At 41.5% G+C, this 16,100-nt stretch overlaps 1 protein-coding gene across 1 annotated transcript; it reads right to left on the minus strand.

The window, feature by feature from the left end:
• Positions 1-1,254: 1,254 nt before the first annotated feature.
• MED10 (mediator complex subunit 10) lies at positions 1,255-5,120 on the minus strand. The gene is made up of 4 exons (XM_074825542.1): positions 4,944-5,120; positions 4,588-4,671; positions 3,299-3,401; positions 1,255-2,183 (listed from the first exon to the last, which is right to left on the minus strand). The coding sequence occupies exons 1-4, from the start codon at positions 5,063-5,065 to the stop codon at positions 2,088-2,090; spliced, it is 405 nt and encodes a 134-aa protein (XP_074681643.1). The 5' UTR covers positions 5,066-5,120; the 3' UTR covers positions 1,255-2,087.
• Between the last annotated feature and the right edge of the window lie 10,980 nt (positions 5,121-16,100).

Below are 16,100 nucleotides of genomic sequence, written 5' to 3' on the forward strand. Positions count from 1 at the left end.
ACAGATACAAAAATTCAAATAACAAGGACAATCTATCTACGTGATTTTGCTTTTAATATGAGTTTCTAAGAGAATTTGCACAACCAGAGTAAAATATTTTGGAATAAAAATAAGACTTCCTGGAAGTACCAGTTTTAAACTGTGCTACTCCACCAAGTCTGACACACAAACAGGTGTCAGCGTTGGGAGCCAGAATACTCCAGTATCCAGACCAGTATCTACTGGCCTCCTGTCCCATGAGTGTTCCCACTCAGCTACTGTTTAAACACAGTTCCACCTGCCTGCTGCCAACATTTTTGCTCTCAAGCTCTGCTGTCCATCACATTATAGATACCTGAAAAATACTGTTTGCTCATGTCCTGCGTACATCCCACTTGCCAGTCACAAGCCTTGCTTCAACAACTCCCAGGGACCTGGCAACGCAAGCAGAGCAAAAGGCAAACAGGGTGCACTCTTTCTTTATTGCTGTTTTCTGCCAGGTTAGTACAGTCACTCTGTGAAAGGAAAAGAGTGATTAGTGGTAGAACAAGTACAAGGAAAACCAAGTGTCCAGACTAGGGCAGGGCAGGATATAACAGGCAGCAATTAGATTAATTTAGACTTAAAACAAGTCTTAAATAACTGATACAGAAGAACAGCTAGCTTTCTGTTTTTCCTTTTGTTACGCCAAAGGTTGGTCAGGCATAGGGTTGGTCGGCATTTGGAACGGGCTTTGCTTGGGCTGGGTAACACAGCACAGGCAGTACTTCAGGTGTGGAAACGACAGCACCAACATGAACCTACCTAAATCCCCATTAAGGTCTTTAATGGAGTAGGTAGGTCTACTACAGAGCACACGCATACAGCGTTATTTTGGAGCTCCTGCCCAAAACCACTACGTTTAGCGGCTAAAAGAAAGTTAACAATAAATTCATTTGCTGGTGAAAAAAAAAAGGCAAGTTACACCTGGAAGGACAAATGGTTCAACTTTCACAAATCCCCAAGATTAAGAGAGGTCCCTCTGCTTCCACTGTGTATCTAATCTCCACATGCACTGCACCCTGGGGAGCCACCCAGCGTGCGGGTTGATGTTGGGACCACCCTTAGGTACGAACAGAGACTTCACAGATGAGCTGGCAGCTGATCAGAAACGCTTCACATGACAATCACTGATCCCCAAAATCTCCTGCTTCGGATACTAAAAAGGAAGTTTTCCCCACAAAACCAAAATACCAAGTTGACATTATCTTCAGATATAACCTTTTAACAGCCAGGTTTTGATATACATTTTATTTCTATCACTGTGAGACACAGGAATATGCTGTTTTTCACAGCTTTCAGTTCATTCTCCAAGGAGTAGCATACAATAGAAAAACCTTTGCATTTAGATTTTTTTTCCAATTTTTATTCAACAACTTGCTTACAGAAAATGAATAGAATTAAACAAAAGCTTACATTAAATACTATACAAAGTATTAACATTGTTGAGGAGCTAGTCCCCAAATATGCTCACTTTCTATATCCTCAGCCATCTGCACTGCAGCTCACAGAACAAAACAAGATTAGCTGAAGGTCTTCTTGGCTGCAATTCATTACAACACGTGAGAACTGCAGCCCTTGACAGGCTCCTGTTCAGCAGAATTTAGCAAGATGAAAGCAGTCAAGTGTGTACGGTAATAAAAAAAAAAGCAGTCTACAAATGAAAAATAATCAAGTATAATAAATACATTTCTCTTAAAAAGAGACGAGCCCTCAACCTTGAAGCACACTTTTCAGAAGACAAAAAACATGAAAGGTCTGAAAGTGTACTTTGTGGGAAATGCAATGTATTGATGACCTGTATGCAATTATATCTCCAAAACCTTTCAGGAAAGAAGAACAGATTCCCACAGGAAGTTTCAACTGCAATCTTTGAGGAAAAGTCTTCAGAAAGATTCAACAGCTTCAGACCAGAACAATCAGCAATCATCAAGCTCCTTTCCAATCCATCACTGCCATTTTTAGTATAGTTGTTACAACAGCTTGGATTCCACCTCTCTCCAATAAATGTTTTTATAGAGCGGTGTCAGTTTATGGAATTGACATTTTCAGTGGTATCAAAGGCCAGCCTAAGGAGGAGGGTCTTCTCCTCGAATAGCTTTGTACTTTGCCATGTCTTCTGGGAACACCTTTGTCAGTTCTTGAATTAACAGACTTTTAAATTTCTGGAAAGAGAAAAAAATACATATAAATCATCTGCACAGTTTATTTAGATTTCATCAAGCAATGTTATCTGCTGAACAGAAATGTTTGTATACAATACAGTTCTACATCTCAGTGACCCAAGAAATGGTACCCCCAAAAGACCTCAAAACCACACAAAGTTACAATTACAAAATTCACAGAAAATGCTCAATCTGCTAGGAAAGCACCAGGCAAACTAAAATGCTTTTAATGTCCCATAAATTAACTAGCATTTTCAGCTAAGAAATACAAAGTAGTTGAATCTCTCTGGTTAACTCTGGTCCATCACTATCTGTCTGACCTTATTAAGCAAAGCTGATAAAGAACATGCCCTCTCAGTTTGATATGGAATCCCCTCCACCTCCAAAAAGGAACTCACACCTGGCTTAGAAATACGTAATTCTTCCTACAACTTTTACAAGCACACAGCAGATCAAAAGAAAGAGAAGCTTAAAACTGATGGAGGCAGATCTTCATTCAGCAGCTTTTTTTGCCATGCTCCACACTAATTTTAAGTTCAGCCCAAGAACGTTCTGAAACATAAACAACCCTTTCTCAAATCTCACTAAACTTCCTTTTCTGACTGTTTTTCAGCAGTAATTCCAGGAGTTACTAGATGAAAGCACAAGTTCAGAAAAACCGAAACACTGACATACGTTTTAAGTAATTTTATAAAGATTAAATCATGCTTATATAGCATGTTTGACATTTTAATACTCAAGACTGGAAAAATACCCTTTCTGTTTTGCTTACTTCTAATTTTACATACATCACAGTTATAGATCTATAACAGTGTGAGGTACTCACTAGTATTCAAAATGAAAACAACAAAAAAAAAAAATCTGTAATGCTACATACAACTTTAACCAAAATAAAATCATAGCAACATGTGCATCTCCAACTGTGGGATGAATTACAAGTCTCCTTTCCAGAACAGGCTATATTAGTATCCATTAAGATAGAGAGGCAGAGCAATTCCTAATACAAATCACCTCATAAGGGAATTTAATAACTGCACAAATGAAAAAAACCCATACATTCACAGAAAATGAAAACCTTATCAAATACATTATTACTTTCATTATTTCTGGTTTACCTTCATTGTGTCAATTTTTCCTTTTACTTGCTCATTTTTAGCCAAAGCTCGCTCCAGACACTCTTTAGTGTAAAGCTGGGGATTGCGGCCTTGATCTATGTATCTGAAAATAGAAAAAATACTACCTAAATGATCATATTCCTACTAGGATGTTCTCCAAGGTACAGAACTATTCACCTTGCTGTCTTTTTGTTACTACTATTCTCTGAAATGTGTATTTTAAAAAACAGTTTAACACAGCCATTTTCAAAAGACTGCTCAAGTTGGACCAGGCCGTGGCCAAAGAGCTGTCTAGGTACGCCGTTTTAAATCTTTGTTTCCAGAAAGCCTGGTGCTTTGCAAAAATTGTTAAAAGCAAGAAAAAAATATAACTACCCAGCTCCTCACACACGATAAGTACACATGAACGAAGAGAGTCCTTTTCCAAGCAACTGGAAGGGCACCAACTATGAAGTTGCTTTCTTAGTACATGGTGAGCAATAAGCACATAGGAATACGGCACCCAGCAGTTCAAGGATAAGGAGAAGTGTACATACCATAGTAAAAATTAACACAGCTGTATTAGCAAACCTGTAAGTGTATTTTTGCTTTGCAATGTAAGTGCCTGACAAAGGAAAATTCTATCACTGAAAAAAGAAAACAGAAAATTTAAGATTGTTATCACAGATTTACAGATAGAGTGAAAGCCCAACTGAGAAAGTCCTTCATAGCCAATACTCCACTAGAATATAGCAAATCTGTGATATTTGGACTTACGAGAAACACTAGTAAATTAACTTATTAGCCATACTGTAAAAGCTGTCTTGTACAGCTCTCCCTCTACAATCATGATTTTGCTTTTAACATTGTAATCCTCTGCCAACAAGATTGCTGCTACTGAAATTAAACCTAACCACTGGCCTAATTTACTTTCACCTGACTTTAAATCTTGATTCTAACATAGTGTAAAAGTATATTTTCAAAACAAAGGCTTGCTTACTAAATCATTAGATTCAGCAGAATCTGTATTACTGCCTACATATGTAAAGTCAACATAAATTTAAAAAAGGAAAAAAAAAAGGATATCTGAAAGCTGGTGTATAATTTATCACTTCTCTTACCCTTCCACCTTCTCACAGGCTGAAGGTACTTTTCACCTCCTTCTGCTTGCTCACATTCTTGTCAGGCATTTCGAAGATGGGAGTTTAAGAAACAAGCAGTCCTCAGGGAAAATATCCATGCTGCAAAGACACGCCACCCCAAACCACAGCGACTACAGCACCTTCCCTTCCAGGTACCGAGCTACTTACTCAAAAACTTCCAAGGGCACGCTGATATCGTGAAGCTGCTGCCGGCATTTGTCGATATCCTGCAAGCCCGTCACCATGAAATTCCTGTAAGGAGAGAACGGGTCGTTATAGCCAAAACCGGCGGTACTGCGCTAAGCCTAATCCCGACCGCGGGGCCAGCGACACGAAACCCAGCGAGGGAGACCCCGGCGAAACCCCCTGTCGCTCCTCCCGCGTCTCACTACGGCAGGAAGGTGACAGATCCACCGGCCAGGACCTCCCAGTACCCCTGAGGCACCAGGCTGGGGGTGGCGGGACAGGCCCCACGGCCTGGCCCAGTAACGAAAAAGGGGTGGCGGAACAGCCAGCGTCCTCACAATTTCTGGTTGAGACCAGCCTGGCTGCTGGGCTGGAAGTCACTGACGATAATGCCAAGCTGCCGGATGTTCTCTACGAACTTCTCCAGGTGCTCCTCCAGAGAATCGAACTTCTCCGCCATTACCGCTGAACCGCCGCCGTCCGCCCTCCCCCGCTTCCGGCCACTCGCGCATGCGCGGAAGGAGGGAGGCGGAGCGGCTGGGCTGCCCCCGCCTATAGCCACGCCCTTCAGCCACAAACCACGCCCCCCTCCGCAACAAGCCCCGCCCCCTCCCACCCCGCCGGCGGGAGCGGGGTCGCGGCGGGGCGGGAGGGGAGCGTAAATTCAGCATTTGCGCATTCTCTACAAAGACCCCGAGGCAACACGAGAATTTTAGCCCGCCCGCCTTGAGCATGAGCACGTTTTGTCGTTTCTGACGGCTTTATTTTAACCAGGCATCCCACTTCACGGAAGGATGCTGGGCTCGGCGGTCGCGCAGCGGGCGGGAAATGAATTCGAGGCGAAAATAAGATCTACAAACCCTAAGTTGCAGAAATCGGTGTTGGCTTTGGGCGTTCTGGATTTATCAAATATGTAATTGCAAGTGATGAGAAATACTTTCTACCCTGAAGGTAATAAATACTAAATTATAATTAGCATCTTTTAGAAATGCTAGATAATTGGAGTCTGACACTATAGATCATTCAGTAGCCCTCGGCACTACTTTTCTTTCTTTTGTTACCATATAACATCTCTAGGAATTTTTTGGTGGAGCAGGAAGCACAGAATGTGATGAATAACATCTTTGAAAAAACTGCCAGCACCCCTTTCAAAATGGTGAGATTTGAAGACGCACTACTAATTGCTATGGCCTGCCAGACATGGACTGCTGCATCCAGATTGTGAAGTGTCTCTCTGCTTGATTTCTTGAAGACATAGTCTTTCATGGCAATCCACTCCTGTAAAACTGCTATAATTGACTCTCATTGATTTTTTTTTTTTTTGTTAATTATCCTTTTCTCTGTCCTCAACAAACATTAGCACACTGCTTATATTTTTAGACCATCATCTGGAATTTCTGCTTTTGAGTAGTTCTCCTTCCTCTGTTGCATAGACATAAAATTGTTCCTCATTTTCAGACCCATTCAAGACTTGTGTCTGGCTCTAATTCACTTACCGCCCCCACCCTGTACCAAGGTTGAACTCTAGTCCTGATCCATTTGCAGTGTTGAGCCCATGCCTTTCTTGAAAGCTTGTCAAAAAAGGTGACTTCATGCTTTTTCCCATGCTGCCCTTTACTGTTAAGTGGGGCTGCCTGTGACTATCCTATCACTTCACTGTGTCCCATCAAAATCCTCATTAAATTACTTGCCTCGTTATCCACAGCTGCACACTCTGCCTGCCAGTACAGGCTCTGGGTTAGGGATCATCTCTGTGAAGTCCTTAGCACAAAAGGCCCTAACTTCTGGGTAAAGGTCACACATGCAACTAGGATATGGGTAGCTGCTGAGATCTAAGGAGCAGATATTTTTCTGCCTGTCTCACTCCCTGTGTCTGATCAGTAGATATGCTCAGCCCATGCCTGATCCCTCTCACAAAGGGAACCCTCAGACTTCCCTTTTATCTGGTAATGAAAATGGTCACCCGGAGTTCAGGATACCTGGATTTCAATCCCTCTTTTTTATCCGCAAGGATCAGAGCCTACAAAAAGCCTTGACCTCAGAGGTTAGGATATATTTGGCAGTGGGGCCCTTTCAGTCCCTGTGGCTGTTCTACTTCGTGCAAAAATTAAGTATTGCTTGAGCAATGGGAAGACAGAGTTTGGCATACCACACAAACAGAAATGGAGGAACCAGTGACTGATTATCTGACAAGGGGTCATTATCTTCCCCACCTATCTTACATCGGCTAATTATGAGTGTTTTTTCTAAACTGTGTAAGAAATAGAAGCGGTAATAGACAGAGGTTCACATGATAATGAAAACCACAATGCCATTATCTGGGGAATGACAAAATATCAGTCTATATTAAATAATCCATCTATCATTTTCCCTGTGGGAAGATTATCTGACATGCTCAAATTCCCGTGGCACATCACAATAACTGTATGTTTTATAAATAGCTTATTTCCAGTATGTCTGTTTTCAGTTGAATCTGAGAAGATGCGTCCAGTAATGTCAGCAGATAAGAATCTGATGCATTGATTCGCAATGAAGGATTTGAATGAATGTTTGAAATAAGAACTAAACTAAAATAGATACAATATTCAATAAACAGATTAATGTATTTTGTGCATTTGTAGCTATAACTTGTGACCATTTCTGTTCCACAATGAGAAGCATCAAAATAAACAATTCTTAGTTTTTTGGATGTACCTTTTTATTAGTTATATTTTTTCCATTCATGATATTAGTGACAACAACAAAAATGTAAAAAACCCTCCAGTGGTCAGTTTCTGTTCTGGGTTACCATGCTAGTTCAGTAGCAGAAATTTGGGTCTTTGCTAAATATAAAGCACTATTCAGGAGTTCATAAGATTAGGTATGCTAACACAAAGTTAAAAAGCAAGTGACTGTAAAGAGCACTAAATATTAAGGAAAATAGAGTACTGTACAAATGTGAAATTGTAAAAACAATCCTAGGCTGCAAAAGAAATTAATCAGTTCTAGGCCTTGACAAGTATTGTCATCCTATGATAAAATAAATCTGTGGTCTATTGATCAGCAGTTGCTGACCATCCTGTTTCCATAGTTGGCAGAACATTCTCTGGACAGCAGAAGTCCCAGGATTACAAGATTTTAATACAAGTGCTTTGCACTGATCACATGAGAGATCTTGGTCTGAGGAACAGAACAGGTTTTTCTAATACTTAGGAAGGAAGAATGTAGAATATTGTGCACTTACGAGATGAGATCTGACTATAAAGAACAGGGGGGCCAAATTTTGAAAGAACAGTCTGAATACATGCTATTGTGTCAGATGTGGCTCTGCAGGCACGAGAGGTTGAGATTCAAACAAAAGAGTTGCTTTATATCCATCTTTGCTTATGGGAAAACACATTCAGCAGAAGTACGGAGCAGAATAACTCACTTTAAATTCAGTAACAAAAGTGGGCTTTAAGGTAAAACTTCCTCTCTTTACTCTTTGTAGGAAAGCCTTTGACTGTTGGAACTGAGCAAACATGACTTCTAGCTTGCTTGTGATGGCTGAAATCTGATAGACATCCACTACCACATCTAACTCAGGTAAAGTATCTGACAGAAAAAAATAACGGAATTTGAACATTAAATGTAGAGATATCCAGCTCATCTTAAAGCTATATTTGCTAGGCTGGTTAGATTATTTAATTTTGTTAGGTAAATGTGTACAGGGCTTTTAAGATTAAAAATTGCTATAAATACATTACCAGTTGTTCAATTTTTCTCATGATCACCAACTTAGATACTGTTTTCCTGTTCAGGGGAAAAAACATAAAACAAACTTGTGTTCCAATGAAAGAGAAAGAAGGAAAGAAGGAAAGAAAAAGAAAAGAAAGGAAGTCTTACAAATAACTCAGTCAATCAATAGGTACATAGAGACAGACAGATTTAGAAAGAAAATTTCATGGTTCATGATGTAAGTAACCATATTGCACTCCTACCCGGATTTCCATGCAGGGAGCGGGCAATTACTGGCTTGTAAGCTGGACATCTGCACTGAGCAGTTAAGTAGGGTTTGCAATAAAAGATAGAATGAGAGGCCATGTGGATCAATATGACCCATTTGGGAAGAGTAGCACAGATTACGTAAAAGAAAATCCTGTTTTGTAAACCTCTAATGAATTTTTCAAGCATGTAGATGAGAGTGATCTAATTGATACAATCTACTTGAATTTCCCATCAGCTTCTGGTGAAATCCTTAACCAAAGCCTTTTAAGGAACTAAAGCAATGGAATAAGGGAAGAAATCCTAGACGGAATAAAGAACTGATTGCCAGATAGGAAATGCAGGATAGGGGCAAACATTTAATTCTTGCAGGGGAGCGTCTTTCCCAGAGGAGTTCTACAGGGAACTGGGCTGAAAATTGTGCCATTCAATGTGCTCATAGATGACCCAGAAAATAGATCAGGTGGTGAAATGAGAAAATTGGCTTATGAGAAGGTTATCTAGTGAAGTAAAGATGAATACAGGTTGTAGGAAATTGTAGAAGGACCTGAAAAGGCTTGGTGGCTGGGCAACAAAGTGTCGGAAGAAATTCAGACAGATAATGTAAAGCGTTACACATAGCAAGCAAAAAAATCCTAGTTTCATATAAAGATTCATGGACTCTTGACCATTACCATGCAGGAGCAAGACTCGAGGATCGCAATAGAAAGTTCCATGAAAACATCAACTCGGTGATCAGCAGTGCTCAGAAGTCATATGGAGAGTTAGGAATTGTTAGGACAGGAATTTGAGAACAAAGCAGAAGATGACATTGTGCTACTGCATAAATCCACAGTTCACCCCAACCTTGAATACTGTGTGCAATTCTGGTTCCCTGGAGTAGATCGGGAAAAGAGTCAGAGAAGGACTGGCAAAGCGAATGTAGATGTGAAATGGCTTCTGTAGTAGGAAAACATGAATAGACATGCACTCTTCAGCTTGAGAGCGAGCCCGCTGATGACAGCTATGACTGATACTCTGCTGTATCTACAAAGCCATGAGTGTTCTGGAGCCTAGACTGTCACAAAAACTAGGGACCATCAAATTAAAGCCAACCAGAGACAGCTTCAAAACATGCACAGAGAAGTGATTTTTGTCATGCAAGGTTTAGCAGTATTGTAGAAACATTTGCCAGTGGATGCTACAGACAGTAAAAGCTTAGCTGGGTTGAAGGGGAAATGGGAAAATGCTTAGTAGAGTCAGAGAGAGGTAGGCAAACCACACCTGGCTCCGGAAATCCCATGAACTGAAGGTAGTTCAAGCCCAGGAGAGTAGTCAGGAGTGGTCTCATAGATGTTTTCCTTGTCCTCACTCTTCAGTATTTTCTGGTTACTGCTGAGCACAGGGTACTGGCCGATATGGAGCCTTTATCTGAATCTGTGCTGGTTACTGTTATGAGGTCCTGCCTGCCTGCATTGTCAAAAATGGCCTGTGCTGCGTAGGATGTAGACAGACTGCATAGTGGTTTCTTACCAAGCAGAGCATAAAAAGGTTAATTTGAGACTCTTTATGTGCCCTTTGGGTCTCAAAAAATCTCAGCTCACTGTTTTCTTATTTGGTGGTATATATGCTCCAGATAAATGTCTTTTCCAGTATAATATGGCACAACGCAATGTTTAAGATTAATTACTTAAGATTAACTACTGGTGTAGTCACTTTTTCTTCTCAGAAATATAAAAAGCGACAAATAATTAATCTCTTTGTCCATCTCTGGAACTGTAATTCTCCTCCCAGCTCCTGTTTTCTGCTGCTGGCCAATAAAGTGGAAGAAGTGAATAAAGAAAATAAAACACATTGAGTTCTGAAGATGTAAGTTTTCTCTCCTGTCTTTCTCACTTTCTGTCTTTGACTTTGTTACTATTTCCTTCTGCATGATTGTATCTAATGCACTGATCACTTCATCATTCTGCAGACCCAGAAACGGAGGTTGAAATTTCAGGTCATTAACTGGGAGCATCACCTGTCTAAAATTCTATTTTTTGAGCCAGCTACCCTTCTTTGTGTTAATTATAAGAGGTGATAAGCAAAAGAGAAGCAGGGAAGATAGATGTGAGCAGCACAGAGAATACCATCTACCTGCTCTTGATATATCAGGCTGATGGCATTTATGTTTAGGATGTTTTAGACTCGCTCAGAAGCATGTTGTATTTTTACATTTTACTGCATAAAAATAATGCTATATAATAAAATAAACAGTTTTTTAAATCCTATTATTCAGCTAGATAAGAGGTGTAATTATAATTTCCATACAGATATGGTATTTAGCAACTTTCTCATTAATGTCTTGAAATAATACATGTCTTACCACAAATTAGCAGGATGATGCATTTATGCATCATGGCTGGATATCAGTCTTCCTGAAATCATCTGAATTTATTTATCTAAGAAGCAGCAGGGTCATGATTTTGTGCATACAATAATTTTTGCTCTTCCAAGTTGTGTAGATCTTGAGATGTTCTGGGACCCAAACCAAAGATAACTGAGCCCTGTGAGACTCTTTCTATTGATGGTAAACGATATTGGATGACAGAGTCTGTTCTCACAACTCTGGCTGCAAGGAGGTCAGCAAGACACAGCAAAGGAATTATGTTTCAGGACAGGAATATTATTTCCATGGTGTAATGTCAATTCATCTAGATCCACAATACTGAAAATTTTTATTTCACAGAACCCTTAATATCCCATAAAGAATTAATTCTTAATTTTCTTTTTAAAAAATATGCTGAGAAATCAAAAGATTTATCTGGTTTTTTCCCCTGGAGTATTAATCTTATTCATCAGACTCAGTTTATATTGCGTCTGTATTGCTGCCATATGTCATTTAAAGGAAAAGTAAGATCTATTATTCTGAAATGCGGAGTTGCTTTCAATATTTTTCAAGTAGCTTCATGTGATTTTTTTTCCACAGGTATGAGAAATACATATATTTATTGTACTCGTAGAAAAAGATTCTTTTCATTATTACCAACAAGTAAGGCTGATTTGCCTATTGATGCTTTTTTTTTTTTTCTGTAAAGAATAACTAGTGCACTGTATTTAAAACTGATACTTTTTTCATTACCAGAGATGCAGGAAAGAAGGCCTAGGAATATCCCAGTCAGTAACATTTACTAAGACTCCCAGACCACATGTGTGCTAGCAAACTAAATGGACCTGGGACCATTCTCCAGCACTGAGTCCAACTGGCATGGAGCAGCCCTCATTTGTATTCCAACTCCTTAAATGTACCTGAAAGCAATTCTGGAAGAGTATCGGTGGTCCAGATGAAAAAGCTGACTGGGTACCTCTCTCATCCCACGTGGTGGGTTACGAAGGGCGGGTGAATCTTTTGAATTCCCCAAGAGCCTGCGTCACCACGATGACTCAGAGGAACAATTGTGCTGGTGACTTTATTAACTGACCACTGTAGTGAGTGAATGGAGACAATTTGGCAACAATCAACTGATAACCGTCGGGAGAAACACTTTGGCAATGAGACTATTTTCCTAATAACCCGTCAACGATCAACCAATCACAATTCAATTCATACAAAACTTATATACATGAATATATGTAAGAAAGAGAGAGAGAGAGCAGAAAGAGAAAAGAGAGGAGGAGGGGATAGGAAAAGGGGAATGAATCACGACCCTTGGATCCCGCATCATCACAGAGTAGCCAGCTTGGTCCATAGGTGGTGGGTCGACAAAGACACACGTGGGGTGTTGCCTTTATATAGTCGTTCTTACGCATGTGCAATAGATCGTTCCAGAGGTTCTCATTTTCTCTGGCCTGTCCCTGCGCAGTTAGGCAAGTTCTGTCTCTGGGCAACAACAGGAGGGAGGGGGAAAGAAACGACCCACCACTCCACCTCCACAGAGCTTGCTCTGCTTCTGCCCCACAGGGCATCCCACTTGAGTTGTTTGAGACATTCTCTTCATTAATAGTTTCTTGTTTACAAACAGTTTGTGATAGTACCTTTGTAGCAGTTAAACAGTGTGGATGCCTGTGTTCCTGTGTTTGTGCCCTTCCCTGGCACTTTTTGTTTTTATAAGTGTGTACAAGAAAAATGAAGTAATGCCCACCTGGGTTCAAACCAGAAGAAATGAGAAAATAAGAAAAATTACTTAGTATTCAGTTATACGCTGTGGTGAAAAGCGTTTAAACAACCAAGTTGTGCAGGGCCATGGTTACAGCCAGTATGAGGCTACCAGCACCATTGCCTTGGGACTGGGAGCAGTCCTGGGGCTTTCGTAGATGTTGTGCAGGAGAGGCTGGAATCAGCGAGCACTCAGGGTTCAGCCTGATCAACATGAAGGGCCTCACATTCAGAACAGCGTGCAAGCTGCCTCCAGTTCAAACTGGGACTACCAGATCTTCCAAGGTACTTCTGAACTGCTCAGGTTCAAACCGATCACAGTATACGAGTGCATGGGCAGCTGTAGGCTGTGGGGGACTTCAGGACGCAGTGAGGCAAAAGGCTTGAATGTGTAGCTCCTTTAGTCCGTCCTGTGGTGTGGACACTTTGGACACAATTACAGCCAGCTGACTCTCTGGTATACCTTATCATGTAGGTAGGTGTTCCTTCCTGAAAGGCACTATGAGACAGGCAGGCATTGAGCTAGACTCTCTACTATTCTCTTGGGGGGCATTCAAGTAACTCTTCAGTTTTAAACTCATTCTTCACGCTCTTGTGTGTTCATATGCCACCCTCTTTACAATTTGCCTGCATCGCTGGGGAAGATACTTTGCTGTTCATGTCCAGCATCCAGTCTTTAAATAGGTTTTACTTACAGAAGTTGCCTGAGAAAGACTAATTTATAGCTATCGATTCTTTCCACACCTCTGTCTACCTGATGAAGAAATGCTTTATTGTCCAGTTAGTTTTCTTCTCCGATATCTATTCTGTGCTTTAATCAAATTATTGAATCATTTCTCAGACTTCTATATGATAAATTAAACACACTGAACTCTTTACATCATTTTCTTTAATGACTTGCAGCTTTTTCAGTGTTTCTATTTTTTCAATATCATCAGAAAAGGGAAGATGACCTGCACATCGAAATCTGATATTGGTCTCTACAGAGGTATTGGTCCCTGTTCTCCCATGACTTGCACTGCTCATGTATCCTTTCCTGATGATGCACTGCAGCACTGCAAAATTCCTCCTTGCCACAAGATTCCATGGGAACTTTGTGCTGATCCAGTACATTATGACCCCTGATTTCCTCTAAAGTTTGCCCCTATAGGGAAAACAGTCTCCAGTGACATGAACTTGCACAACTTGCTCCTAGTAAGATGACTTTGCAAATTGTTCCTATTAAAATGCATTTATTTTACAAACACAACTATTCAATTTAGTCTGCCCCCACACTATTTATCACTTCACTGGCCTTTCTGTATGTTCTTTCTTTCATTTGTAATTTTATATTTACATCCAGATCATCAATACAACTATTAAATTATGCCAGTAGCAGTCCCCTGGGGAACTCTATTGGCAATACTGCCAAATAAAATCCTGCTCGGGAGTGGCCCCAGGAGCAGATCACCTGATCTGCCACAATGCTCCCAAAAGTGATTTCAGAGCAATTGGACCAGCCTGATGTGAGGCGAATTCCAGATGAAGTCTGCCACAATGGATTGCTCCAGGGTGTTCTCTTTGCAAACTGTATAGATGAGATTGTGTCAGATTTGTCTTGCTCAACCTACTAGTCAAACACTATCCCAACACTCCTCATGTCCCTGCACATCTCCAGAAGCCGTGACCCAGGATATACCACATACACCCTTACCATCTTATCCATTTTCATCGTCATTCAGTGTCCCTCACTTTCCAAGAGGGCGGCTGTAGTAGTAGCCCAGGCTCTCAGACTGCTTTCTGTACTATAAAGGCTGAAAAGATAGAGCAGGAAAAGCCCTCTCTCGCAGTGACTGTCTCACAGACCATATAGCTTGTCTCCTCTGTGCCTACCACTTCGCTTTTGCTCCCCAGCACAGGTCTTTAAAGAAAACCTCAGAGCACTGCCATGTCCACCCCTCGGGAGAATGCCCAGTGGCCCTCCCGGGCCAGCAGTTGTTTTGGGATGTGGTTTCAGTAATTTCAGGCAAAACACCTCTGAAACAAAATGTGGCCTCGAGATGAAGGTGTCAGCAGAGAAAATCAATATGGGCAACAGTTCACCATGGTGTGTTGACACTGGGGACCAATGTATCTTCCTTGATTCTCTTCCCTCCATGGAAATTTCTGAAAGGGAGCTGCAAGTTCTGCCTGATCTCGCCTTGGCGGGCATGTACTGCTTGCCAGAGGATGGAGAAACAGAAGACACCGAGTGTCCTAGGGGCCACGACAGAGAAGACTGATCATGCACAGGTAGGAAACAGCCTGCCCTAGTGCCACAAAAAGGCCAAGGGAAGAGGAAGGGACCATCTGTTCTCAGAACAGGGGGAAATCAAATAAGATAAACTGATTCAGGAATTTTTTGGTCCCCTGTCTGTTCAAGACCCTTGTGCTACTGGGTTCACATCAACCCTTCCACTCTCTGTCTTCCCTTTGCCACCAGAACCACAGTGGCAGACTTGCTTACAGCCTCCTTGGATGGATACCACATATATAGGGGTGAAGCCTTGGCCAAGCCTGATGAGACACTCTTAAAAATAAACATACCTTACCTGGAAGCCTGGATAGATCCTCTTCTTCTGGTTTTCACATATTTTTCTGCTTTTGCATTTCATATACAAATGCCACCACTGGCTCAGAGTCCAAGAATATGTATGATTCCTGTAGCAAGGTTTGTAAGAATGGGTGCAGGTAGATGAAGACCTAGTTTAAACCAATGTCTAGCTCTGTGGCTATGACTATATGCCATGAAGGTGGAGGAAACGCCGTGCACTTGGCAGCCCTCCTCCCCACTAGAAAATGTCTGTCCATGTTTGGCAGTGGGTGAGAGACCAAGCTGGGAAGCTGGTAGAGTGGTCCAGCCTTGGAGAAGGAAAGAAGTTATCTTCAGGGTGCTGCTTTCTCCTTCCCCTGAACTCCTGTGGTCACAGTGAGAATGTCTTTTGAGCATCCAGCTCACCCATGCAGTCACAACAGTGCTGGGCCTGCCATGTTCCTCCCAGCCTGGACCTCCTTGTGAGCCACACAAGGCATTAGCTCCCAGATCCTGCTGTGTGGGTCACGGGTAGACGCCTCTCAGAGTCTGGCATGGGAAGCTCAGGCAAAATGTTGTTTGGCCCGAGGGAAAGTAGGTAAAAGCCAGAAATTAGAGTGATAGTTTTCAAGACACTATCTGTCTTACATAGGAAAGGTACCAGTTTTATGAGGGTTCATGGAGGATTGTGCATCTTGTATGTGATTGGTGTCACAGAGGTATGGAGACAGAGTCTAGGAGGAAGGAGAGAAAAGGGAAAGGAGGCCAATTGTATGCTGGATTATTGCTGCTAAACTGCTGAGCATTGGTTCAGCATCAGGTGTGCTCATATGGCCTCTCTGGATCTGGCAACCCTAGCAATGGTAG

This window comes from Strix aluco, chromosome 1, assembly GCF_031877795.1.
Source record: "Strix aluco isolate bStrAlu1 chromosome 1, bStrAlu1.hap1, whole genome shotgun sequence".
NCBI lineage: Eukaryota > Metazoa > Chordata > Aves > Strigiformes > Strigidae > Strix > Strix aluco.